Below are 26581 nucleotides of genomic sequence, written 5' to 3'. Positions count from 1 at the left end.
AAAATTTTTCCCATTACCTCCCCCTTTTGTCTTGCACTTGCACAGATTTTTATTTATTTATCTCCCCTGCCTTCCACCTTATCATAGATTTTACATTGGATCCTTTTTCCCATTCCGTACATCCTTTTATTTATTTCAATTCTGCCCCCCCCCCCAATTCTGCTGAATGGTTATCAATCTGAAACATTTCTTCACCTACTGTATATCTCCAGGATTTTCTGTTTTGGTACTAATTTGTTTCTAACCATTATAATTATCACAATTTGTCAAAATACAACCCCACAAATTCAAGAAAGGCTGAAAAGTTGTGAGGGTTGAAGATTTAGGATTTCCTGACAGACATCTTTTAAAAGATGATGAGATTCAACAGTGTAGACAGAGATTGTTCTGCCAACTAGATTAATAACTGGCAAGGATTGAGGAAAAAAATCCTTTTCAAAGTAAGTTAGGATATGAAACTTGCTACAAGTGTTTGAGATAAACAGCAGAGGTAAATTAGAATAAATTAGTTAGATACATTAAACTGAAAGGAATGGAAGAATACTTTTATGGGTAAGAGGAAGGAGATAATGAATTAAGATGGGAAGACTGTAGCAAAGTTAATAAATTAGTATCTAGAAGACTGAATTATTGGTCAGGATTCTGAAGTTTAAACCTTGCCACAGCAAGTGGGAACTAATTAGATGAATTTCAAATACAGTGGATTCTGGTTAATTGAGACACATCGGGACCCATACATTTTCACCGAATTAAGCGGCTTCCTCAATTAACCTAAGTTTCATGGAAACAGTTAAAAAAGTATATAAAAAGGCAAACTTTTAACTGAGTACCAAATTTTATATTTAAATGAAATATCTGTACAGAACAAATTAGAACGTTATCAATACCACTACAATACTATAAAACTATGTATTATTTCGTAATAGTTATTGCCAGAGGAATTCATCCAGTATATACTGCTGTGTAATTTTGATTGACTGTAAATGAACAAAATCAATATAGACATGTAGAGCAGATAATGGACTTCTTTCATACTATGCTTTAGACTATCGTCCAAATCACAAACAAGAGAAAATCTGCAGATGTGGGAAATCCAAGCAACATCCACAGCATCTATGGAAAAGAGTACAGTTGATGTTTCAGGCCAAGACCCTTCATCAGGACTGCATCATCCAAATCTTCATTTTTGTTGTAACATTCAAGATGAGTGTTGATAACGTCTAATCCTTCGCAGTTCCTACTTGTTGAAGTAGTGAAATCGTTTCAAAGTACATTTATTATCCAAGTGTGTATACTATGTATAACCTTGAAGTTTGTCTTCTTACAGGCAGCCACAAAAACAAAATCCCTAACAGAACCAATTAAAAAAGACCATCTAACACCCAATGTGCAAAAAAAAAAGAACAACTCATGCAAACAATAAAAAGTGAACAAATAACACTCAGAACTAAAATGGCACAAGAAGAAGCCATAGACTGACATGTCAGAATGGGAATGGGAATAGGAATTAAAATGGTTGGCCCACCAGGAAATTCTGCTTCTGGCGGATGGAGCAGAAGTGCTCAACAAAGCGATCCTCCAACTTACGACAAGTCTCACCAATGTAGAGGAGACCATATCGGAAGCAACAGATACAATAGACAACCTCAGCAGATTCACAAGTGAAAGGTTACCAGGCCTGGGAGGACTGTTTGGGGCGCTGAATGGAGGTGTGAAAGGAAGTGAAGGAAGGAAGGTGTTGCACTTGGCGGTTTGTAGGATAAGTTCCAAGAGGGAGGTTAGTGGGGAGGGGAGAACAGACAAGGGAATCACAGAGGGAGTTATCCCTATGGAACAAGGAGAGTGAGGTGGGGAGTAAAGAATTGCTGTATACTTCCGACATCTCCTGTTTATGTTTTAGATTTCTAACTGTAGTTTCTTTGATTTTTCAAACCTTTTGCTCTATGTAACGGCTACTCTCAAGGTGGGTTGTAAAACAAGGGGAGAAACTGTAAATAACAAAGTAAAATGTATTGTCTGTATCACAGTTCAAATATTCAAATTAAATTCACTGTACTATATTAAACCTAGGACACAGCTTACCTGCCAAACACAGGGTTGACAGTATTGGCAACATAGCGCTCTCGATCATCAATTAACACCTTTCCAAGTGAGATCTTGATGTAGGTATCACACTATCAAAAGAATAGTTACAGTCAATGACTTAGCAATACACTTGATGGTCTGTTTTAGCTTGGACCTACCAGACTGTTACAGTATTCCATAAACCAATAAGACAAACAAAACATTTTTTCATTCCAGCTGCTAGCATTTAAGCACACAAAGTCTAAATCAACTTAATAACTTGCATTTTGTATAGCATATTTGAAACAGGAAACTGTTACAGGCATTTTGCAGCGATGTTAAACAAATTATGAATGTACAAATTAGACCATAAGATAAAGAAGCAGAATTAAGCCATTTGGCCCAACAAGTCTGCTCCACCATTTCATCATGGCTGATCCAATTTTCCTCTCAGCCCCAATCTCCTGCCTTCTCCCTGTATCACTTCATGCTCTGACCAATCAAGAATCTATCAACATCTGCCTTAAATACAGTTAAAGACTTGGCTTCTACAGCAGCCTGTGGAAAATAATTCCAATTCCTCCTTGTCTCTGTTCTCAAAGGACACCACTCTATTCTGAGGCTGTGTCCTCTGGTCTTAGACTTTCCCATCATAGGAAACATCTTATCCACATCCACTCTGTCAAGGCCTTTCACCATTCGATAGGTTTCAATGAGGTCACCATTCATTTTTCTGAATTCTACTGAATAGAGGCTCACAGCCATCAGACACTCTTCATATGACAAGCCATTTTCGTGAACCTCCTCTGAACCCGCTTCAGTTTCAGCACATACTTTCTAAGATAAGGCACCCAAACCTGTTCACAATACTCCACGTGAGGCCTCACCAGTGCTTTAGCAGTATGAGAATCAGGTTTATTATCACCGGCATTTGACATGAAATTTGTTAACTTAGCAGAAGCAGTTCAGTACAATACATAATCTAGCAGAGAGAGAAAAATAATAAATAAAATAAAAAATAATAAATGAACAAGTAAATCAATTATGTATATTGAATAGATCAATAAAAAATGTGCAAATACTATATATTAAAAAAGTGAGGTAGTGTCCAAAGCTTCAATGTCCATTTAGGAATCGGATAGCAGAGGGGAAGAAGCTGTTCCTGAATCGCTGAGTGTGTGCCTTCAGGCTTCTGTATCTCCTACTTGATGGTAACAGTGAGAAAAGGTCATGCCCTGGGTGCTGGAGGTCTTTAATAATGGACGCTGCCTTTCCGAGATACCGCTCCCTAAAGATGTCCTGGGTACTTTGTAGGCTAGTGCCCAAAATGGAGCTGACTAGATTTACAACCTTCTGCAGCTTCTTTTGGTCCTGTGCAGTAGCCCCTCCATACCAGACAGTACAACACGTACAACAATAGAAGTTTCAACATTACATCCTTGCTTTTATATTCTAGTCCTCTTGAAATAAATGATAACATTGCATATGTCTTCCTCACAACAGAATCAACCTGAAAATTAACCTTTAGAAAATCCTGCACAAGGACTTCCAAGTCCCTTTGCATCTCAGTTTTTGTATTTTCTCTCTATTTAGAAAATAATCAATCCTTCCATTTCTTCTACCAAAGTGCACTTCCCGACACTGTATTCCACCTGCCATTTCTTTGCCCATTCTTCTAAGCTGTCTAAGTCAGCCTTTCTCAACCTTTTTGCCCTGGAGGTAACCCTTGAAATAATTTTTAGGATTCGGAAATACCTGCATAAAAAATTTACATCTACAGCTCACAGTATATTAGCATGATCGGTAAATTGTAGATACAATAATCCAAAAATAATTGTCAATGCTCTTTTGAGTAGAGAATGAATTTTTAGCCAACCTTTCTTGAAAAAAAACGTAGTTAAGCTTAGCTTACCTTTCTTGAAATTAATCTCTTTCTTTCCCTTTCATAAAATTTAAAAACTCATAAGGCAAACACAATAAATTTCTCAGTTCTGGGTCGAAATTGAGATAAGCACACATTAATTTCACCTTCAAGCAAAATGAGAAGATTTCTATCCTTGCTCGTGATACTTGTTAAACAAGAAAAAGCTTGCTCACACATGTAAGAAGTTGAAAACATAGAAACATAGAAAATAGGTGCAGGAGTAAGCCATTCGGCCCTTCGAGCCTGCACCACCATTTATTATGATCATGGCTGATCCTCCAACTCAGAACCCCGCCCCAGCCTTCCCTCTATACCCCCTGACCCCCGTAGCCACAAGGGCCATATCTAACTCCCTCTTAAATATAGCCAATGAACTGGCCTCAACTGTTTCCTGTGGCAGAGAATTCCACAGATTCACCACTCTCTGTGTGAAGAAGTTTTTCCTAATCTTGGTCCTAAAAGGCTTCCCCTCTATCCTCAAACTGTGGCCCCTCGTTCTGGACTTCCCCAACATCGGGAACAATCTTCCTGCATCTAGCCTGTCCAATCCCTTTAGGATCTTATACGTTTCAATCAGATCCCCCCTCAATCTTCTAAATTCCAATGAGTACAAGCCCAGATCATCCAGTCTTTCTTCATATGAAAGTCCTGCCATCCCAGGAATCAATCTGGTGAACCTTCTTTGTACTCCCTCTATGGCAAGGATGTCTTTCCTCAGATTAGGGGACCAAAACTGCACACAATACTCCAGGTGTGGTCTCACCAAGGCCTTGTACAACTGCAGTAGTACCTCCCTGCTCCTGTACTCGAATCTTCTCGCTATAAATGCCAGCATACCATTCACCTTTTTCACCGCCTGCTGTACCTGCATGCCCACTTTCAATGAACTGCAGCAAATTTTTTTTTTTTCTTTTTTTTTTAAATTTTATTTTTATTTGGATAAGGAGTTCACAATTATCATGTACTTTTTTCACACATATAACCTTTTCCATTTTTTTATATGTATAAAACTACAATTATTTATACATTCTTAAGTACACATTGAGATGATATAAAAGCAAAATAAACATTTAAATAGATAATTATGTACTGTGGTAAATCTAACCTATTAGGCTAAGTAATGAAATTAGTTGTTAAGAAAAATGGTAATAATAGTTTCCATACAACCCTTCTGGACCATTTCCACTGGTCCAAAATGTTGCATACAAGCCTATATACCAACCATTGTAGGTGTTTATATCCCAATTTGTTCGTGCTTGTTCCTGCCCACAGACATAATTATCCAATCCCTATGTACTTATTTACTTAATTTTTTCATTTTTTTTTATCCCTTTCCCAAATCTTTCCCTTTACTTGTGATAATTCTCTATTTTCCAAAAAAAAACAACAAACATTTAGACTAGGGGTGCTTACGTTAGCAATATTACTGTGTTGATGAGAAGAGCAATATAAATCATTAGGAGAGTCATCTAAAGTCTGCTCGCATTGGGGTTATATATTCAATCCATTTATTCCAGATTTGATAAAATGTTTCTTTTTGAGTTCTCAGGGAGTAGGTCAACTTTTCCATTTTAAATATTTCCAAGATAATTTCGTACCAATCTTCTAATGTAGGTGGTATTGGATTTAGCCATTTTCTAGTGATTGATTTCTTACTTGCCGCTAAGAGGGCCTGCAGCAACTTTATATCTTCCTTCTGTTCAAGGAACAATACATGCCCCAAATAGAGTGTCTCAAAGTTCAGAGGTATCTGGGACCTAAGTACCTTAACTAATGTTCTATGAATACCTTCCCAAAATAGACTTAATTTAGGGCAATCCCAGAAAATATGAAAATGATTTGCCTCCTTGGAGCCGCACCTTCTCCAACACATCACATTTGTATCTTTATATTTTTCCTGATATGGGGTCTTGAAGTATCTTATAATGTTTTTCCAACAATGTTCTCTCCAAGTCAAAGAATTAGTCGAGGACCATTGAAAGCTGCAGATTTTCCCCCAAGCCTCCTCTGAAAGTACCAACCCCGCTTCTTTCTCCCACTTCTCTTTAATATACAGTGTATTTACATTTTTAGCATGGGAGAGTGCATTATATAGGCGAGAAACTGATTTACTAGGTATTAAACTGCAAGCCGAATTCAGAATCTTGAAAAATTCTAATTCTACTGTTGATAGGTCTGTATATCTACAACTCTGGTTAACATAGTTTCGTATTTGAAGGTACCTAAAAAAGTCATTATGTTCTAGGCCATGTTTGTCCTGCAGGATTTGGAAACTTTGTAATACTCTTTTATCTATAAATGAGAGGTAGGTTGTAAGACCTTTCTTTATCCATAGCTCAAATCTTTTATCTCCTCTGTTGGGAAGGAATTCGGTATCATATGCACCCCATCTAAAGAGTTTTAGCATGTTATTAATTCCACATGAATTAACCACCTTCTGCCATACTTTTAATGTAAGATTTATCCAAGCATTATTAAATTTTTCCAACTGGGCCATCAATCCTTTGTCAGCTATTGAGGAAATGCAGCAAAATTTTCATTGCTTTCCTATGGCAGGATGCTCTTTCACAGAAATCCAGAATTTGCCTAGGGGCAGGTCAGTAAATCTCATCATGATTGGAGTGCAGCTCCCAAAGTTCTTCCCCTTCTCTCAACGTCAATTTGTCAGGTTGAGCAGAAGATTCAGAGAAAGGGTCTTTCAACCCAGTCATACACGTGTTGAAAGGGAGGAAAAATATGGTTCAATTTTGATCTGCAGTTCTTCCAGGTGGTTTTCAAAAAGACTCAAGACTTTCTGATATCCTTCCTTACTCTCAAGCCAAGCAGCAGTGGAAACATTTCAAGATTTCCTTTTGCAACATGATTTTTCCAAAGATTTAGTTTCCTTTTAAATCAAAGAATCTTGTCACTTGAAGTCAAAACATTTTCTCCAGGGCCTTGCAGAGACTTGTTTAACTGGTTCAGATGATGAAAAATGTCTGTTAAGTAGACTAATTACTGCAACCATTCTTCATCTTCAAAGTACTCAGCAAAATCTGGCCTACTGGTTTCTCAAAAGTACTCCTGCAATTCACCTTTCAGCTCAAACACCCTCATGTGTGGCACCTTGTCAAAGGCCTTCTGAAAATCCAAGTATACAACATCAACCAATTAGTACCAGAAGGCCAGCTGAGTTCTCAAGCTTACTCTGCCATTCAATAAGATCACCACTGATCTGAATGTAACCTTAATTACACATTCCTGTCAACTCACAGTAACCTTTCAGTCCATCCTACAAGAGTCTATCTACCTCTGCCTTAAAAATATTTAAAAACAGCTTTCATTGCTACTTGGAGTTGCAAAGACTCAAGCCGACAGAGAAAAGAAAAAGTGGCCTTGGAGTGACAGAGTTCTAGATACTTCCACAGGAAGCACCATCTTCTCCACAACCATCTGTCAAGACCTCTCATATAGATTCATTAATACATTCAGGAAGGGATCAGGAATGTACATATATACTTGGAATAATACCACATACACACACACAGTACTGTGCAAACGTCTTAGTCACATATATATAGCTAGGGTGCCCAAGAATTTTGTACAGTAGAAATGTTATGTATTGCACTGTACTGATGTCACACACACAAGAAAAAAATTCATGACATATGAGAGTGATGATAAACCCGATTCTGATAAAGGTCTCTACTATGGACTGAGAGTGGGAAGGGACAGGGAGAGTGGAATCATGGTTGGGGAAAAAGGAAGTGAGGGGGATGGAGCATAAAGCACCAGAGAGACATTCTCCAGTGATCAATAAACTAATTGTTCAGTATCAAATGACCTTGACTGGTGTTTCAAGGCTGTGTGTGTCTGCACCTGTGCCACCCCGCCCGGCCCCACCCGTTACACTCCTTCTCTGCTATCTGTCCTACATCTCTCCTGTGGTGCTCCACCTTCACCATTCCCAACATCCTTTGCTCCCACCAGATTTACAAGCTCTCTCTCTGTTCCATATTCTACATATTTCAATCAACTTGCTTCTCTCTTTTCTAAACCAGTGGTTACAAGGATAACCCAAAAAATTTTTCCTCACAAGTAAACCTGTCCATTCCAGTAATAGTCTAGGAAACACTAACATTTTGTTAGCTTTCCTTTTCTTTAAATTCAAATTTTTATTCTTATTTATTCTTATTTTACAAAGCAGCACAGCATATCACAGAGCAGATACAGTACAGCATATTTACACAGCCATCCCATGACAGGAAAAGAAATAAAACTTAGCTTTCCTAAGTGCATCTATATATTACCTTGTTGTGCATTGTGCACAAGGACTCTCAGATTTAAACAAAATGGAGATACAAGACACTGCAGGCTCTTATACTTGTCCTATGAGGAGTGACTGAGTAAGACAATGGGAGATGATCTCATCGAGACACATTTTTGAGAGGAACTGACTCAAATGCTGATGAACAATTTTCTGTGGCCAGTGAGTCCAGAACAAGGTGTCGGAGATAGTCCTTACTATTTTCCTCCACTTCCCTTTCAAATATTTAGCCAATCTCTTTCTGAAAGTTAGTACTTAACCTACTTACATTGCCCTGTCAAGTAGAGCCCCTCAGATCACAACTTAATGTGTATCAAGATGCTCTGTAATTAATTACAGAACGCTAATCAGTATTTTCTTTCTCAAGAGTTCAGAGACGCATTATGAATTTTTAGCGAATTTTTAGCAAATCTCCTCACCCTGAGATTTTCCCCAATACATAAACATACCATTCCATTTCGATCTTTAGGTTGCAGGCTGAGAGCTCGAATGATATACACTCTCACCAAGCAGTGTTGGGGTTCACTAGAAGGCAACTGACGGAACTGGGGAGGGGGCAGAGGCTCCATAGGGTCTTCTGGAAGAGGGTAAATTCGAAATGAACCCTGAAAAATAAGTCAAACCAGAGTGACAAAAATGCTGGTGACCACATTTGACCTACTGAGCTTATTGTTCTATTATGTCCAAAATTTTGAATCTCGAATGTCTTGGCAGATTAGTACAAACATGCATTACACCGACTTTTTCCTTTCTACAGGGAATCGCTTAATTTTCTCAGTATTTTTAAAGAGTTTGCAAATAAAGACTGAAAACTGGAATACACAATTAGGCCTCAGCACATTGGAGCCAACTCACTGAGGATTGCATAACTGGATGCAAACGAAGGTCTGAGAATCTGTGCAGACATCATCATTAACTCAAAGGATCAAATTCCTGCTACTAATATACTACATCAATTTGTACCAAAAATTCAATGAAAAATCTCAAGATATGTTAACCCTGAGGGATTGAAATTTTTGAATGGGTCAAATGGATGAACTGTGTCAATCACCTTAAACTCTCCCACTACCAATGGATCCTCTGTATTGCCATATACTTTCCCCCGGTAGAGTTGAAAGGTGCTACAGAAATCTTGAAGTCCTTTGAATTGAGGCACATCTTCCAGCGCACATGGATACACCTGTGATGGAGAGTAACCAAAGGGAAAGTTAATGGTAGAATTTCTAATGACCCTAGCTATGATAGGGTACAAGAACCATGGTGTACAAAGGCTGTTGAAAATCTAGTCAAGAAGAAAAGAAGAGCTTACGAAAGGTTCAAAAAACTAGGTAATGATAGAGATCTAGAAGATTATAATGCTAGCAGAAAGGAGTTTAAGGAAATTAGGAGAGCCAGAAGTGGCCATGAGAAGGCCTTGGCAGACAGGATTAAGGAAAACCCCATGGCATTCTGCAAATATGTGAAGAGCAAGAGGATAAGACGTGAGAGAATAAGACCAATCAAGTGTGACAGTGGAAAAGCATGTATGGAACCGGAGGAGATAGCAGAGGTACTTAATGAATACTTTACTTCAGTATTCACTACAGAAAAGGATCTTGGCAATTGTAGGGATGACCTGCAGCAGACTGAAAAGCTGGAGTTTGTAGATATTAAGGAAGAGGATATGCTGGAGCTTTTGGAAAGCATCATTGGATAAGTCACCGGGACCAAACAGGATGTACCCCCCAGGCTACTGTGGGAAGTGAGGGAGGAGATTGCTAAGCCTCTGGTGATGATCTTTGCACCATCAATGATGACGGGAGAGGTTCCAGAGGATTAGAGGGCTGCGGATGTTGTTCCCTTATTCAAGAAAGGGAGTGGGGGATAGTCCAGGAAATTATAGGCCAGTGAGTCTTACTTCAGTGGTTGGTAAGATGATGGAGAAGATCCTGAGAGGCAGGATTTATGAACATTTGGAGAGGCATAATATGATTAGGAATAGTCAGCTGGCTTTGTCAAAGGCAGGTCATGCCTTACGAGCCTGATTGAATTTTTTGAGGATGTAACTAAACACATTGATGAAGGTAGAGCAGTAGATGTAGTGTATATGGATTTCAGCAAGGCATTTGAAAAGGTACCCCACGCAAAGCTTATTGAGAAAGTAAGGAGGCATGGGATCCAAGGGGACATTGCTTTGTGGATCCAGAACTGGCTTGCCCACAGAAGGCAAAGAGTGGTTGCAGATGGGTCATATTCTGCATGGAGGCTGTGACTAGTGGTGTGTCTCAGGGATCTGTTCTGGGACCCCTAATCTTTGTGATATTTATAAAAGACCTGGGTGAGGAAGTGGAGGGATGGGTTAGTAAATTTGCTGATGACACAAAGGTTGGGGGTGTTGTGGACAGTGTGGAGGGCTGTCAGAGGTTACAGTAGGACATTAATAGGATGCAAAACTGGGCTGAGAAGTGGCAGATGGAGTTCAGCCTAGTTAAGTGTGAGGTGGTTCATTTTGGTAGGTCAAATATGATGGCAGAATATAGTATTAATGGCAAGACTCTTAGCAGTGTGGAGGATCAGAGGGATCTTGGGCTCTGAGTCCATAGGACACTCAAAGCTGCTACGCAGGTGGACTCTGTGGTTAAGAAGGCATATGATGCATTGGCCTTCGTCAAACATGGGACTGAGTTTAAGAGCCGAGAGGTAATGTTGCAGCTATATAGGACCCTGTTCAGACCCCACTTGCAGTACTGTGCTCAAGTCTGGTTGCCTCACTACAGGAAGGACGTGGAAACCATTGAAAGGATGAGAGGAGATTTACAAGGATGTTGCCTGGATTGGGGAGCATACTTTATGAGAATAGCTAGGCAAGTTAGGATGAGTGAACTCGGCCTTTTCTCCTTGGAGCGATGGAGGATGAGAGGTGACCTGATAGAGGTGTATAAGATAATGAGAGGCATTGATCATGTGGATAGTCAGAGGCTTTTTCCTAGGGCTGAAATGGCTCGCACGAGAGGGCATATTTTTAAGGTGCTTGGAAGGAGGTACAGATATGTCAGGGGTAAAAGCAACACTCACAACATGCTGGAGGAACTCAGCAGGTCAGGCAGCATACGTGGAAACAATCAGTCAACTTTTCGGGCCAGAACCCTTCATCAGGACTGAAGAGGGAAGGGGCAGAGGCCCTATAAAGAAGGTGGGGGGAGGGTGGGAAGGAGAAGGCTGGTAGGTTCCAGGTGAAAAACCAGTAAGGGGAAAGATAAAGGGGTGGGGGAGGGGAAGCAGGGAGGTGATAGGCAGGAAAGGTGAAGAAGGAATAGGGGAAAACACAATGGGTAGTAGAAGGAGGCGGAACCATGAGGGAGGTGATAGGCAGCTGGGGGAAAGGGCAGAGTGGAATAGGGATAGGGGAAGGGAGGGGGAGGGAATTACCGAAAGTTGGAGAATTCTATGTTCATAACAAGGGGCTGGAGACTACCTAGACGGTATATGAGGTGTTGCTCCTCCAACCTGAGTTTAGCCTCATCATGGCAGTAGAGGAGCCCGTGTATGGACATATCCAAATGGGAATGGGAAGCAGAGTTGAAGTGGGTGGCAACCGGGAGATCCTGTCTGTCTTGGCGGACGGAGCGGAGGTGCTCGATGAAGCGGTCCCCCAATCTGCGTCGGGTTTCACCGATGTAGAGGAGGCCGCACCAGGAGCACCGGAAACAGGGGTATGTCAGGGGTAAGTTTTTTTTATGCAGAGAGTGTTTGAGTGCGTGGAATGGGCTGCCGGCAACGGTGGTGGAGGCGGAAGTGATAGGGTCCTTTAAGAGACTCCTGAATGGCTACATGGAACTTAGAAATATAGAGGGCTATGGGTAAGCCTAGGTAGTTCAAAGGTGAGGACATGTTCGGCACAGCTTTGTGGGCTGAAGGGCCTGTATTGTGCTGTAGGTTTTTCTATGTTTCTATCATGAGATGCCCCACTTAAACTCCAACCCTGGAAACACCCCATCAGTCTACAATAACCTTGGTAAGCATTCTTCTGTACCTTTGGAGTTTACACAGACTGAAAAAGATCAGTAGTATACCCAGACCGCATGGTGTTGTATTTTAATTGCTAATATTTGGTAAAACTTGAATGAGAGGGTAATATCAATTATTTTCAGCAGTGCTGTTGCTTCAATAAATAAACAGCAAGTTGTGACTGCAGAAGATTAAATGGTGTTGTAGGCAAAAAGAAATGAGGGTGAAATAATGTAAACACAAAATAACCTGCAGATGCTGGGGTCAAAGCAACACTCATAACACGCTGGAGAAACTCAGCAGGTCAGGCAGCATCCGTGGACAAGATCGGTTGACGTTTCGGGCCGGAACCCTTCGTCAGGACTGAAGAGGGAAGGGGCAGAGGCCCTATAAAGAAGGTGGGGGGAGGGTGGGAAGAAGGCTGGTAGGTTCCAGGTGAAGAACCAGTAAGGGGAAAGATCAAGGGGTGGGGGAGGTGATAGGCAGGAAAGGTGAAGAAGGAATAGGGGAAAACACAATGGGTAGTAGAAGGAGGCGGAACCATAAGGGAGGTGATAGGCAGCTGGGGGAGGGGGCAGAGTGACAGGGATAGAGGAAGGGAGGGGGAGGGAATTACCGGAAGTTGGAGAATTCTATGTTCATACTAAGGGGCTGGAGACTACCTAGACGGTATATGAGGTTTTGCTGCTCCAACCTGAGTTTAGTCTCATTATAGCAGTAGAGGAGGCCATGTATGGACATATCTGAATGGGAGTGGGAAGCAGAGTTGAAGTGGATGGCTACTGGGAGATCCTGTCTGTCTTGGTGGATGGAGCGGAGGTGCTCGACGAAGCGGTCCCCCAATCTGCGTCGGGTTTCACCGATGAGAAGGAGGCCGCACCGGGAGCACCGGATGCAATAAATGACCCCAACAGACTCAGAAGTGAAGTGTTGCCTCACTTAGAAGGACTGTTTGGGGCCCTGAATGGTGGCAAGAGAGGAGGTGTAGGGACAGGCGTAGCACTTGCGCTTACAGGGATAAGTGCCAGGTGGGAGATCCGTGGGGAGGGACGTGTGGACCAGGGAGTCGCGGAGGGACCGATCTCTGCTGAAAGCGGAGAGGGAAAGATGTGCTTAGTGGTGGGGTCCTGTTGAAGGTGGCGGAAGCTGCGGAGGATAATGTGCTGGATCCGGAGGCTGGTGAGGTGGTAGGTGAGGACAAGGGGAACTCTGTCCCTGTTGTGGTGGTGGGAGGATGGGGTGAGAGCCGAAGTGCGGGAAATGGAGGAGATGCGGGTAAGGGCATCACTGATGACAGCAGAAGGGAAACCACAATCCTTAAAGAAAGTGGACATTTGAGATGTCCTGGAAAGGAAAACCTCATTCTTGGAGCAGATGCGGCGGAGACGGAGGAACTAGGAATAGGGAATAGCACTTCTGCACGTGGCGGGGTGGGAAGAGGTATATTTGAGGTAGTTTTGAGAGTCAGTGGGCTTGTAGAAGATGTCAGTGGACAGCCTGTCTCCAGAGGTGGAGACCTTGAGATCGAGAAAGGGAAGAGAAATTGACGAGCTCAGCATGGGTGCAGGAAGCAGCACCAATGTAATCTTCAATGTACCGAAGGAAAAGTTGGGGAGCACTACCAGCATAGGTTTGGAGCACAGACTGTTCCACATAACCAAGTGAAGAGGCAGGCATAGCTAGGGCCCATGCGAGTTCCCACAGCTACACCCTTAGTCTGAAGAAAGTGGGAAGAGCCAAAAGAGAAGTTATTGAGTGTGAGAACCAGTTCCGCCAACCGGAGGAGGGTAGTGGTGGTGGGGAACTGGTGAGGTCTATTATCCAGAAAGTAGCGGAGGGCTTTGAGGCCTTCTTGATGGGGAATGGAGGTGTATAGGGATTGGACATCCATTGTGAAAATGAAGCAATTGAGACCGGGGAACTGGAAGTTATTGAAGAGGTGAAGGGCATGGGATGTACCCGGATGTAGGTGGGGAGGGACTGAACTATGTGTGACAAAATGGAGTGCAAGTAGGCAGATACAAGTTTGATGGGACAGGAGCAGGCAGAAACTATGGGTCTACCGGGACAGTCAGGCTTGTGGATCTTGGGGAGGAGGTAAAACCGAGCGGTATGGGGTGTGGGAATTATGAGTTTAGTGGCTGAAGATGGAAGGTCTCCGGAGTTGATAAATCTTTCAAATCTCTTACTAGCTCCTCTTTCAGTTAGTCCTGACGAAGGGTCTCGGCCTGAAACGTTGACTGTACCTCTTTCTAGAGATGCTGCCTGGCCCGCTGCGTTCACCAGCAACTTTTATGTGTGTTGCTTGATCTGCTCAGTCTGCAGATTTCCTCGTGTTTGCAACACATTCATTTATACATAATCTTTAACTTCATAAGATTGCTCAAGATCTTTTACGAGAGTGATACCATATATGCTCACAATGATTTATCAACCCACGATCATCTATCACTGCCCTCAAGGGTAGTGAATTCCAAACATGCATGACATACTGAGAAAAGAAATCGCTGAAGTAGGTAGTCTGAAATTATGTCGCCTAGTGACGGAAACATCACAGACCACCTACCTCGTCAAACTCCCTTAAGGATGGAGGGATGATAGGAAGAAAGTGGGAAAGGGAAAGATGAAGGAAGACTTATATTTCTGAATATCTTATAATTTCTTTCAGGAAATCTCAAAACAAAGTTCATTTTAAGTGTCATTATTGATGCTCAAGAGGATAATCAAAATGTAACTTCTACTGACTAAGGAGAGGGAGAGCTATAGAGAAGGAATTTCAGAGCTTAGGACCTTGGGAGCCCACTGTATGAGAGAATGTACAAGAGGAGAGAATTGGAGTACAGAATTTCTGGAAAGCTAGTGAGAAAGAGAAGGTTAGTGAGATGAGGAGGAACAAACACAATAAGGGATTTGAAGTCTTTGCTTTGCTGGATTGCAAGCCAAAGTAAAACTTCAAACATAAGGATGGGTGGATGGGAGATGGAGCAAGTGGGTCAGCCAGTTTTAAATACCCAGTATGCAGGTGAAATAACACACCTTACCTTTATAGTATCGTATCCTTGTAACAGGTAATCTGAATATTCATTATGTTCCCCAGATGAAGCATAAAATTTACACCACCAATCAATAGAATCATCTTCCTTAAGAAAATCAAAATGGAAATAGATTATCATATTGCTTCTATGGAAGATATTTTCTGAAGCAGGGACCAGAGCTTGTACTTGTAAAACCAGAAGTTTCATATAATGCAGAAGCAGGCTATTTGGCCCATTGTAGCTACACAGGTTCTTTGCAAGACTGATCCAATTAATCCATCTGTCCTGTACCTTGTTTATGGTATTCAAGATTTTCCTTCAAGTGCTTTTTTCAACGTCATTTTGAGAGAATTTGTTCCCATTACCCTTTGAGATGATGTAGTACAGCTCCTCCAGGGTAACAATGACTCCGCCATATCCCCTTCTGCCAATATGACAGTGCAATTCTGTTCAGTGCTAGAACAGAGAGAATGTGAAATACTATTTTCCTGGTCAACAACTCACCACATGATGGGTGGATGTTTGCTGAAAATGCTGGAGAAGTAAGAGATGTTGACAACAACTACAGTTTCAAGAATGGGAAGATCTCCAGAAGAGTCCCAGATCTGGACAAAATCCAGAAGCAGCAGTAAAGTATATTTTTAGCAGCAGGATCCTACCTGAAAGAAACCAGCTAATTTTCCAAGTATTAACTCACCAAAACACCTTCTGGGGCTTCCTGATTCAACTTCTCTCCATCTTCATCTGAACCCTGAAAGACAATGCTGCTTCAACTCATCAGATTAAAACGAATGCTCCGCAGTCTGAAGATCTAAAGATTTGTCCATTACCCTACTCACTATTGCACTTTTAGTGTTCTACCTCTTAATATCATTCTATCATCCTTGTTCCTCAATTTAAATGACAATTCTATTTGCTACAAATAAACGTACATCTATCTTGTAATACTGGAGCAAAATCCAGTAGCTAATGGGTAATAAAAAATTAAATTGTTCAAATCACAGGCATGTCATGCAGCATCTGTGAAGTGTTCTTCCAACCTTTCCATTTATATTTAAATTTTTAAACTGGAGTGATATATCAATTTAACCTTCCAGAAGTTTAACAAATGTTCACAACTTTTCTCTTTTTTATTGTCTTAGAACCTTTGAACTTCCAGCTACCAAATCTTCTTTCTATACAGGAGTTGCAATATTGAGAAAAAATAATTGAGCTTTAAATAATTATCCATTATTCCATCCAGCTTTCAGTATTTGTATACAAATGATCTTACCTCAATGTTAGGTGATTCAATATGAAAACTCACAGTAGAATTCATTGCATCTTAGGAAGAAAAGAATATATTTCAAATAAACATAGACTTAGTTTTGAACACAAGCTCACACAACACAGGTTGAATGTTAGGGACCCAGTAGCTTGCCCACACTACCAAATCAAAGTATTTGGTGACATATATGTACTTTGATAATAAATTTACTATGAACTTTGAAAGTCAAAGTAAATTTATTATCAATGTATACACTCAGCAGCTACTTTATTAGGTACAGGACTGGAACCCAGTGTGGGTTTCTGCTGCTGTTTTCTCATCCACTTCCGGGTTTGACGTGTTGTGTGTTCATAGATGCTCTTCTACGAACCACTGTTGTAACACATGGTTATTTGAGTTCCTGTTGCTTTCCTGTCAGCTTGAACTAGCCTGGTCATTCTCCTCTGACTTCTCTCATTAACAAGGCATTTCCACCCACAGAACTGCCACTCACTGGATGTTTTTTGCTTCTCGCACTATTATCTGTAAACTCTAGAGATTATTGTGCGTGCATTAATAAGATATACAGGTGTACCTAATAAAGTGGCTGCTGAGTATGTTACCATATACTATCTTGATTCATTTTTGGAGGTTTACAGGAAAATAAAGTAATACAATAGGATTTATGTAAAACTATACATAAACAAAGACTGACAAACACTAATGTGAAAAAGACAACAAATTGTGCAAAAAAAGATAAATAATACTGAGAACATGAATTGCAGAGTACTTGAAAGTGAGTCTGTAGGTTGTGAAATCCATTCAGAAATGGGAGACTAATCTTCACACTCCTTCCTGGGGGCATAAGAGGATAGCCAGGCTACCTATTCAGACTGGTAATGCTAGCAATGGCATAATTGTGTGGGGTGATCATACCCTTTCTATAGTGCAGTGGCCATAACTGCACATAATAGAGTCAAGGGCCAAGGTGGGAAATCCTTCAAGTGTTCCATCCATTGAATGATGACAGCCTCTCTACTCTTAATGCGCTCTGTTCTTACTCAATGAAGTGAATTCTTCAGTGGAGTTTAAGTGCCACATGTTGTGAAAGTTAAATCTTCTGTACTTCTTCTACCCAACAGTTAGCCATTGGATTTTGGCCTAGGTACCCTTCTCCTTTGAAGCATGGAGGGATTCCAATCCAAGAATTTTTTTTTACAAGAAACCAGATAACATAACTTCAGTTTAACATCACATCAGAAAGGCATCGCCCATGATAACGAAACCTTACTAGTGACTGTGTAGATATTATCATATTTCTAAAGGGTCAATAGAAATCAAGGCTTCTGGGTGGGAAATGAGAAAGCTAAATAATTTTATTTTAAAAAAATTATTTAGAGATTTAGCATGGTAGCAGGCCTTCCTGGCCCAATGAGCCTGTGCTGCCCAATTACACTACTAACCTGTGATAAGTTGGTGGGGATTGTAGAAAGTGAAGGATATGATATTCAGCTGATTACCTTCGTTGTTGTTTGACCCAGCATAAGGGTCACAGATGAACTCGCTGAGGGATTTCACCGTACTCTGTCCCACCACTGGCCTGTATCCAAATGCTCGATAATCCATTACTTTTATCACGATGGGAGGACTGTAGATGGGATCTATAGGTAGAAACTGAGGCAAGGTGATGATCATAAATCACAGTTTTGCTTCTGAATAACTTTCTGAATTGCTTTAACAGCATCTTCCAAATCCATAACATCTACCAGGTAAAGAAGGCGATGACTGCACACACTTAGGAATGTTACCACCTATAGATTTCCCAAGCTGCATATCCTCTTGACTTGAAAATATAGCAACACAGCTCTTTCATGGTTGGAATTAAATAGTGGAATCATTACCCTGCAAATACTTTTAGCCCATGACCGTGATAGTTTAAGGTGGCAGCTGACCACTTTTTTCTCAAGGGCAGTTAGGAGTGACCAGTTAATGTTGCCCTTTCTCACAATTTTTATGTCACAAAAGGCTAGGACAAACCAATATCTCATTAGTTCAAATATCTTCCACTGCAGACTTACTAACCATGCTACCTACATTCTTATTCAAATTATTAATACGGATGACAAAACAAGGACTGAGCTGTTTTCATGATGAGAAGACAAGTTGGTTCACCAAACTTGGGTTGTTCTCCCTACAGCATCAGAGGCTGAGGGTGAGCCCTGATAGAGGATTTTAAGATTATGAGAGGCAGAAATAGGATAGAGAGTCAGTATCCTTCCCTCAGGGAAGATACACAAACAGGAAGACTCTTAAGGTTAGAGGGGTTAAGTTTAGAGGCAACATGAGGGGCTAGCTATCTTTTTCCCCGACACAGAGAGAGGTCGGTGCCCGGAACTAGGTAGCAGGGGTAGTAGTGGAAGCAGGCAGTATGGTGGAGTTTAAGGAGCTTTCACATAGTCACATGAATGTGAATTAAATAGAGGGATATGGATGATGCAGTATAAATTGGCATTAACTTTGGCAGAGTATCAAGGGCCAAATGGGTTGTCTAGTGCTGTACTGTTCTACTCTATGTCCCGTTAAGAGAATTAACACTAGAACAAACCACTGTGATAGAAAAGGTTGAGGTTGGAAAGTTTGGATTCTTCTTGTAGTTTTTAATGGGTAGAGTCTGGATCATTTCTCCGCTGCACTCCACCACTAGGCTTGGAGCTGTCACTCTCAACATGTTGTAGTTTTTCAGGTTTCTTAATCCCCACGTAAGGATCTGAGTAAGAAATTGGAAGAGGTTTGAGAGAGGCTTTCAGAAAGTCAGCTTGTGCTGAAATAAAAACGCAAACAACAGGAATTCTGCAGATGCTGGAAATTCAAGCAACACACATCAAAGTTGCTGGTGAACGCAGCAGGCCAGGCAGCATCTCTAGGAAGAGGTACAGTCGACGTTTCAGGCCGAGACCCTTCGTCGGGACTAACTGAAGGAAGAGTTAGTAAGAGATTTGAAAGTGGGAGGGGGAGGGGGAGATCCAAAATGATAGGAGAAGACAGGAGGGGGAGGGATGGAGCCAATGACATGTCTATCCATGGCCTCCTCGACTGTAAAGATGAAGCCACACTCAGGTTGGAGGAACAACACCTTATATTCCATCTGGGTAGCCTCCAACCTAATGGCATGAACATTGACTTCTCTAACTTCCGCTAATGCCCCACCTCCCCCTCGTACCCCATCTGTTATTTATTTTTATACACACATTCTTTCTCTCACTCTCCTTTTTCTCCCTCTGTCCCTCTGACTATACCCTTGCCTATCCTCTGGGTCCCTCCCCCGCCTTGTCTTTCTCCCTGGGCCTCCTGTCCCATGATCCTCTCATATCCCCTTTGCCAATCACCTGTCCAGCTCTTGGCTCCATCCCTCCCCCTCCTGTCTTCTCCTATCATTTTGGATCTCCCCTCCCCCTCCCACTTTCAAATCTCTTACTAGCTCTTCCTTCAGTTAGTCCTGACGAAGGGTCTTGGCCTGAAACGTCGACTGTACCTCTTCCTAGAGATGCTGCCTGGCCTGCTGCATTCACCAGCAACTTTGACATGTGTTGCTCGTGCTGAAATATTTTTCTGCCTATGTAAATGCTTCTGTTGTAACACAGGAATTGCATCAATCTACACACACTGAGCTCCTGCATAGGGTGGTGATAGCGATATTGTTGATGTTAGTCAAGAGATGAAGACCGGCCTGGAAATTGGGAGAGGCCCCTTACTTTTCACAAAATGTTTTCATGAGGCACTTAGCAAAGTCAATGAGTCCGGAGGTCGAGGCCCGATTAGTTGGTGTGCCCTGAAAGTGAACGCCTGATGACTGTGAGTCAAATGGAGGCTGGAGGTCCAGAGGCAGACTGTCCTGGGGTTGTGTGAGTGGGTGGTGGGTGGTAGGTGGTAGGGAGAACAGGGGCTTCTTTTGCTGTTGTTGTTTTGGTTTGTTGCTGTTGTTTGTGTTGTACTGCTGAACATTGTAGGTATGCTATTTTCGTGCCAGAATGTGTGGTGACACTTGTGGGCCGCATGCCCTTAGTTTGAATAGAACATAGAATAGTACAGCACATTACAGGCCCTTCGGCCCACAATGTTGTGCCAACCCTCAAAGCCTGCCTCCCATATAACCCCCCACTTTAAATTCCTCCATATACCTGTCTAGTAGTCTCTTAAACTTCACTAGTGTATCTGCCTCCACCACTGACTCAGGCAGTGCATTCCACGCACCAACCACTCTCTGAGTAAAAAACCTTCCTCTAATATCCCCCTTGAACTTCCCACCCCTTACCTTAAAGCCATGTCCTCTTGTATTGAGCAGTGGTGCCCTGGGGAAGAGGCGCTGGCTATCCACTCTATCTATTCCTCTCATTATCTTGTACACCTCTATCATGTCTCCTCTCATCCTCCTTCTCTCCAAAGAGTAAAGCCCTGGCTCCCTTAATCTCTGATCATAATCCATACTCTCTAAACCAGGCAGCATCCCGGTAAATCTCCTCTGTACCCTTTCCAATGCTTCCACATCCTTCCTATAGTGAGGCGACCAGAACTGGACACAATACTCCAAGTGTGGCCTAACCAGAGTTTTATAGAGCTGCATCATTACATCGCGACTCTTAAACTCTATTCCTCGACTTATGAAAGCTAACACCCCATAAGCTTTCTTAACTACCCTATCCACCTGTGAGGCAACTTTCAGGGATCTGTGGACATGTACCCCCAGATCCCTCTGCTCCTCCACACTACCAAGTATCCTGCCATTTACTTTGTACTCTGCCTTGGAGTTTGTCCTTCCAAAGTGTACCACTTCCCACTTCTCCGGGTTGAACTCCATCTGCCACTTCTCAGCCCACTTTTGCATCCTATCAATGTCTCTCTGAAATCTTCTACAATCCTCTACACGATCTACAACACCACCAACCTTCGTGTCATCTGCAAACTTGCCAACCCACCCTTCTACCCCCACATCCAGGTCGTTAATAAAAATCACGAGAAGTAGAGGTCCCAGAACAGATCCTTGTGGGACACCACTAGTCACAATCCTCCAATCTGAATGTACTCCCTCCACCACCACCCTCTGCCTTCTGCAAGCAAGCCAATTCTGAATCCATCTGGCCAAACTTCCCTGGATCCCATGCCTTCTGACTTTCTGAATAAGCCTACCGTGTGGAACCTTGTCAAATGCCTTACTAAAATCCATATAGATCACATTCACTGCACTACCCTCATCTATATGCCTGGTCACCTCCTCAAAGAACTCTATCAGGCTTGTTAGACACGATCTGCCCTTCACAAAGCCATGCTGACTGTCCCTGATCAGACCACAGATCCTATCTCTAAGAATCTTTTCCAACAGCTTTCCCACCACAGACATAAGGCTCACTGGTCTATAATTACCCAGACTATCCCTACTACCTTTTTTGAACAAGGGGACAACATTCGCCGCCCTCCAATCCACCAGTACCATTCCCGTCGACAACGAGGACATAAAGAGCCTAGCCAGAGGCTCAGCAATCTCTTCCCTTGCCTCATGAAGCAGCCTGGGGAATATTCTGTCAGGCCCTGGGGACTTATCAGTCCTAATGTATTTAAACAACTCCAACACCTCCTCTCCCTTAATATCAACATGCTCCAGAACATCAACCTCACTCATATTGTCCTCACCATCATCAAGTTCCCTCTCATTGGTGAATACTGAAGAGAAGTATTAATTGAGGACCTCGCTCACTTCCACAGCCTCCAGGCACATCTTCCCACCTTTATCTCTAATCGGTCCTACCTTCACTCCTGTCATCCTTTTGTTCTTCACATAATTGAAGAATGCCTTGGTGTTTTCCTTTACCCTACTCCCCAAGGCCTTCTCATGCCACCTTCTTGCTCTTCTCAGCCCCTTCTTAAGCCCTTTCTTGCTTCCCTATATTCCTCAATAGACCCATCTGATCCTTGCTTCCTAATCCTCATGTATGCTGCCTTCTTCCACCCGACTAGATTTCCCACCTCACTTGTCAACCATGGTTCCTTCACCCTACCATTCTTTATCTTCACCAGGACAAATTTATCCCTAACATCCTGCAAGAGATCTCTAAACATTGACCACATGTCCATAGTACATTTCTCTGCAAAAACATCATCCCAATTCATACCCGCAAGTTCTAGCCTTATAGCCTCATAATTTGCCCTTCCCCAATTAAAAATTTTCCTGTCCTCTCTGATTCTATCCTTTTCCATGATAATACTAAAGGCCAGGGAGCGGTGGTCACTGTCCCGCAGATGCTCACCCACTGAGAGATCTGTGACCTGACCCAGTTATTTACCTAGTACTAGATCTAGTATGGCATTCCCGCTAGTCGGCCTGTCCACATACCATGACAGGAATCCGTCCTGGACACACTTAACAATCTCTGCTCCATCTAAACCCTTGGAACTAAACAGGTGCCAATCAATATTAGGGAAGTTAAAGTCACCCATGATAACAACCCTGTTATTTTCGCACCTTTCCAAAATCTGCCTCCCAATCTGCTCCTCTGTATCTCTGTCGCAACCAGGGGGCCTATAGAATACCCCCAATAGAGTAACTGCTCCCTTCCTGTTCCTGACTTCCACCCATACTGACTCAAAAGAGGATCCTACTACATTACCCACCTTTCTGTAGCTGTAATAGTATCCCTGACCAGTAATGCCACCCCTCCTCCCCTCACCCCACCCCCCAGCCCTTTTAAAGCACTGAAATCCAGGAATATTGAGAATCCATTCCTGCCCTAGCGCCAGCTAAGTCTCTCTAATCGCCACTACATAATTCCATGTATGCATCCAAGCTCTCAGTTCATCACCTTTGCTCCTGATGCTTCTTGCATTGAGGTACACACACTTCAGCCCTTCTGCCTTACTACCTTTACACCGTTTATTCTTCTTCTCTTTCCTCAAAGCCTCTCTATATGTTAGATCTGGCTTTACTCCATGCATTTCTTTCACTGCTCTATCGCTCCAGGTCCCAACCCCCTTGCAAATTAGTTTAAACCCTCCCGAACCATTCTAGCAAACCTACCTGCAAGGATATTGCTCTGGGTGTTTGCATTGGGTGTTAACACAAACAACATATTTCACTATAGGTTTCACGTACATGTGATAAATAAATGAATCTGAATCTGTCATTGATGGGGTTGCAGGGCTGGGGCAACAGTGGAGCAGAGCCTGGGGTCTTGGTGGGTAATAGGGCAAAGTTGAGGGAGATAAGTGGTGAAGCATGACGTGGGGCAGGGGATAAGCAGATTTTGGAGTATGAGAGAAAGACAGAAGCAAAGGGAACAGATTAGGCAAGATCACCTCAATCATAGTCATTTGTAGCTGTGGTCGTATTCCTAGTGGCACCATATACGTCTTAGAGTCCTTCCTTGGAGGCTGAGGGGGCAAGTCCTGATCCTCCTTCTGCAATGGGAAAACATCCCAATCTCACACAGGAACCACTACAACTTCAAACTCTTACCACAGAAAATACTAGATAGTCAGTATGCCAGACAGCCTCTATGACACTTGTGGGCTGCCCCCAGAAAACCCTTGGGTTGTGTTGGCAGTTAACACATTTCACTGTATGCTTCAATGTATTGTACATGTAATCAATAAATGAATCTGATGAGAAGGATAGGATTTATATTTCAGGCTAATGACTGGTTCTCTCCACAGATATTACCTGGTCTGCTGAGTACCCACATTTTCTGCCTTTATCCAGATATCTAGCACTTGCAGTTTTCACCTCCATTTCAATTTTTCTCCTTTTTTAGTTCCTGCAACATTAATTCCAGTTATCACTTCCCTGTCCCACTGGCTCGATCAGCATCAAGAAGTTAACATCCCAATTTAACCACCACTTCCACCTTTTCTGTCATACAGCAATTGTGTCAGTGCTCTATTCTAGTGAAGGACTTGTCCAGGGCAACACACACAAATTGCTGGAGGAACTCAGCAGGTCAGGCAGCATCTATGGAGAGAAATAAACAGTCAATGTTTTGGGCCGAGACCCTTCATCAGTACTGGAAAGAAAGAGCAGAAACCAGAATAATAAGGTGGGAGGAAGAGGAGTACAAGATGGTAGGTGATAGGTGAGACCAGATGACAGGAGGTGGGTGAGTGGGGAGCAGGGATGAAGTAAGCAGCTAGGAGGGTATAGGTAGAAGAGATAAAAGGCTGAAGAAGGAGGAATCTGAAAGGAGAGGAGAGTGCACCATGGGAGAAAGGGAAGAAGACACGGCACCAGAGGGATGTTATAATCAGGTGAAGAGAAGAGAAGGGACAAGAGGGGAGGCATAATGGGGAATGGAAAAAGAGAGGTGGAGGAAGAAAAATTACATGAAGTTAGAGAAATCAATGTACATGCTGTCAGGTTGGAGGCTACCCAGACAGAACATGAGGTGTTGCTCCTCTAAACTGCAACCATCCATCTTCTCTTGAATACCTCCAGTAGCCAAATTAACATGGTATTTTCCTAGCTTGTGCCTCTACTGCTAATTCTATCTTTACCTCCTAGGTCCAGCGTTCAGCTACAAAGCAGGACTTTCCTGGTCACAACAGACAGTGACACTAGCTGTTTTATCACTGCTGGTCTCTCTGTACCAAGGCATGCAATACTACATCAGAATGTACTTAAACAGTCCTGGATGCTGTTTACTGTAAGCAGCGAGCTGCTTTTTAAAAGTGGAACAGGGACTGGAAGTTGTCTCCCTTTAGGTGAGGGAGGACTTTTTTAAGAAAGGAAGGAGAGAGAAAACAGGCAATTATAGACTAGTTAGCCTGACATCAGTGGTGGGGAAGATGCTGCAGTCAATTATAAAAGATGAAATAGTGGCATATTTGGATAGCAGTAGCAGGATAGGTCAGAGTCAGCATGGATTTACGAAGGGAAAATCATGCTTGACTAATCTTCTGGAATTTTTTGAGAATGTGACTATGAAAATGGACATGGGAAAGCCAGTGGATGTAGTGTACCTGGACTTTCAGAAAGCCTTTGATAAGGTCCCAAATAGGAGGTAGTGGGCAAAATTAGAGCACATGGTATTCGGGGTAGGGTATTGACATGGATGGAAAATTGGTTGGCAAACAGGAAACAAAGAGTAGGGATTAATGGGTCCTTTTCAGAATGGCAGGCAGTGACTAGTGGGGTACCGCAAGACTTGGTGCTGGGACCGCAGCTGTTTACAATATACATTAGTGATTTAGATGAAGGAATTAAAAGTAACATTAGCAAATTTGCAGATGACACAAAGCTGGGTGACAGTGGGAAATGTGAGGGGGATGTTATGAGAATGCAGGGTGACTTGGACAGGTTGGGTGAGTGGGCAGATGCAGTTTAATGTGGATAAATGTGAGGTTATCCACTTTGGTGGCAAGAACAGGAAGGCAGATTACTATCCGAATGGTGTCAAGTTAGGAAAAGGGGAAGTACAACGAGACCTGGGTGTTCTTGTACATCAGTCACTGAAAGCAAGCATGCAAGTACAGCAGGCAGTGAAGAAAGCTAATGGCATTTTGGCCTTCATAACAAGGCGAATTGAGTATAGGAGCAAAGAGGTCCTTCTGCAGTTGTACAAGGCCCTAGTGAGACCCCACCTGGAGTATTGTGTGCAGTTTTGGTCTCCAAATTTGAGGAAGGACATTCTTCTTATGGAGAGAGTGCAGCGTAGGTTCACTGGGTTAATTCCAGGGATGACAGGAATGTCATATGTTGAAAGATTGGAGTGACTGGGCTTGTATACACTGGACTTTAGAAGGATGAGAGGGGATCTGATTGAAACATATAAGATTATTAAGGGATTGGACATGCTAGAGGCAGGAAACATGTTCCTGATGTTGGGGGAGTCCAGAACCAGAGGCCACAGTTTAAGAATAAGGGGTAGACCATTTAGAACGGAGTTGAGGAAAAACTTTTTCACATAGAGTTGTGGATCTGTGGAATGCTTTGCCTCAGAAGGCAGTGGAGGCCAGTTCTCTGGATTCTTTCAAGAAAG

The 26581-nt window shown here is 42.5% G+C and overlaps 1 protein-coding gene across 1 annotated transcript in view; it reads right to left on the bottom strand.

Annotated features, from left to right (window-relative positions):
- The window catches only part of LOC134351229 (myoferlin-like), a 186636-nt gene that overhangs the window by 43689 nt on the left and 116366 nt on the right, over positions 1-26581 (bottom strand). Inside the window, exons 33-41 of the mRNA XM_063057334.1 lie at positions 23907-24008; positions 19168-19329; positions 18083-18236; positions 16590-16639; positions 16014-16067; positions 15323-15421; positions 9346-9474; positions 8744-8899; positions 2083-2174 (exon numbers count right to left, since the gene is read on the bottom strand). Coding sequence (XP_062913404.1) covers positions 2083-2174; positions 8744-8899; positions 9346-9474; positions 15323-15421; positions 16014-16067; positions 16590-16639; positions 18083-18236; positions 19168-19329; positions 23907-24008 — 998 coding nt within the window. The remainder of the gene's footprint in view (positions 1-2082; positions 2175-8743; positions 8900-9345; positions 9475-15322; positions 15422-16013; positions 16068-16589; positions 16640-18082; positions 18237-19167; positions 19330-23906; positions 24009-26581) is intronic.

The sequence above is a fragment of the Mobula hypostoma genome, chromosome 8 (genome assembly GCF_963921235.1).
Source record: "Mobula hypostoma chromosome 8, sMobHyp1.1, whole genome shotgun sequence".
NCBI classification, from domain to species: Eukaryota; Metazoa; Chordata; class Chondrichthyes; order Myliobatiformes; family Myliobatidae; genus Mobula; species Mobula hypostoma.
Note: the sequence above shows the minus strand (reverse complement) of the source record. Positions and strands in the feature narration are given on the sequence as shown.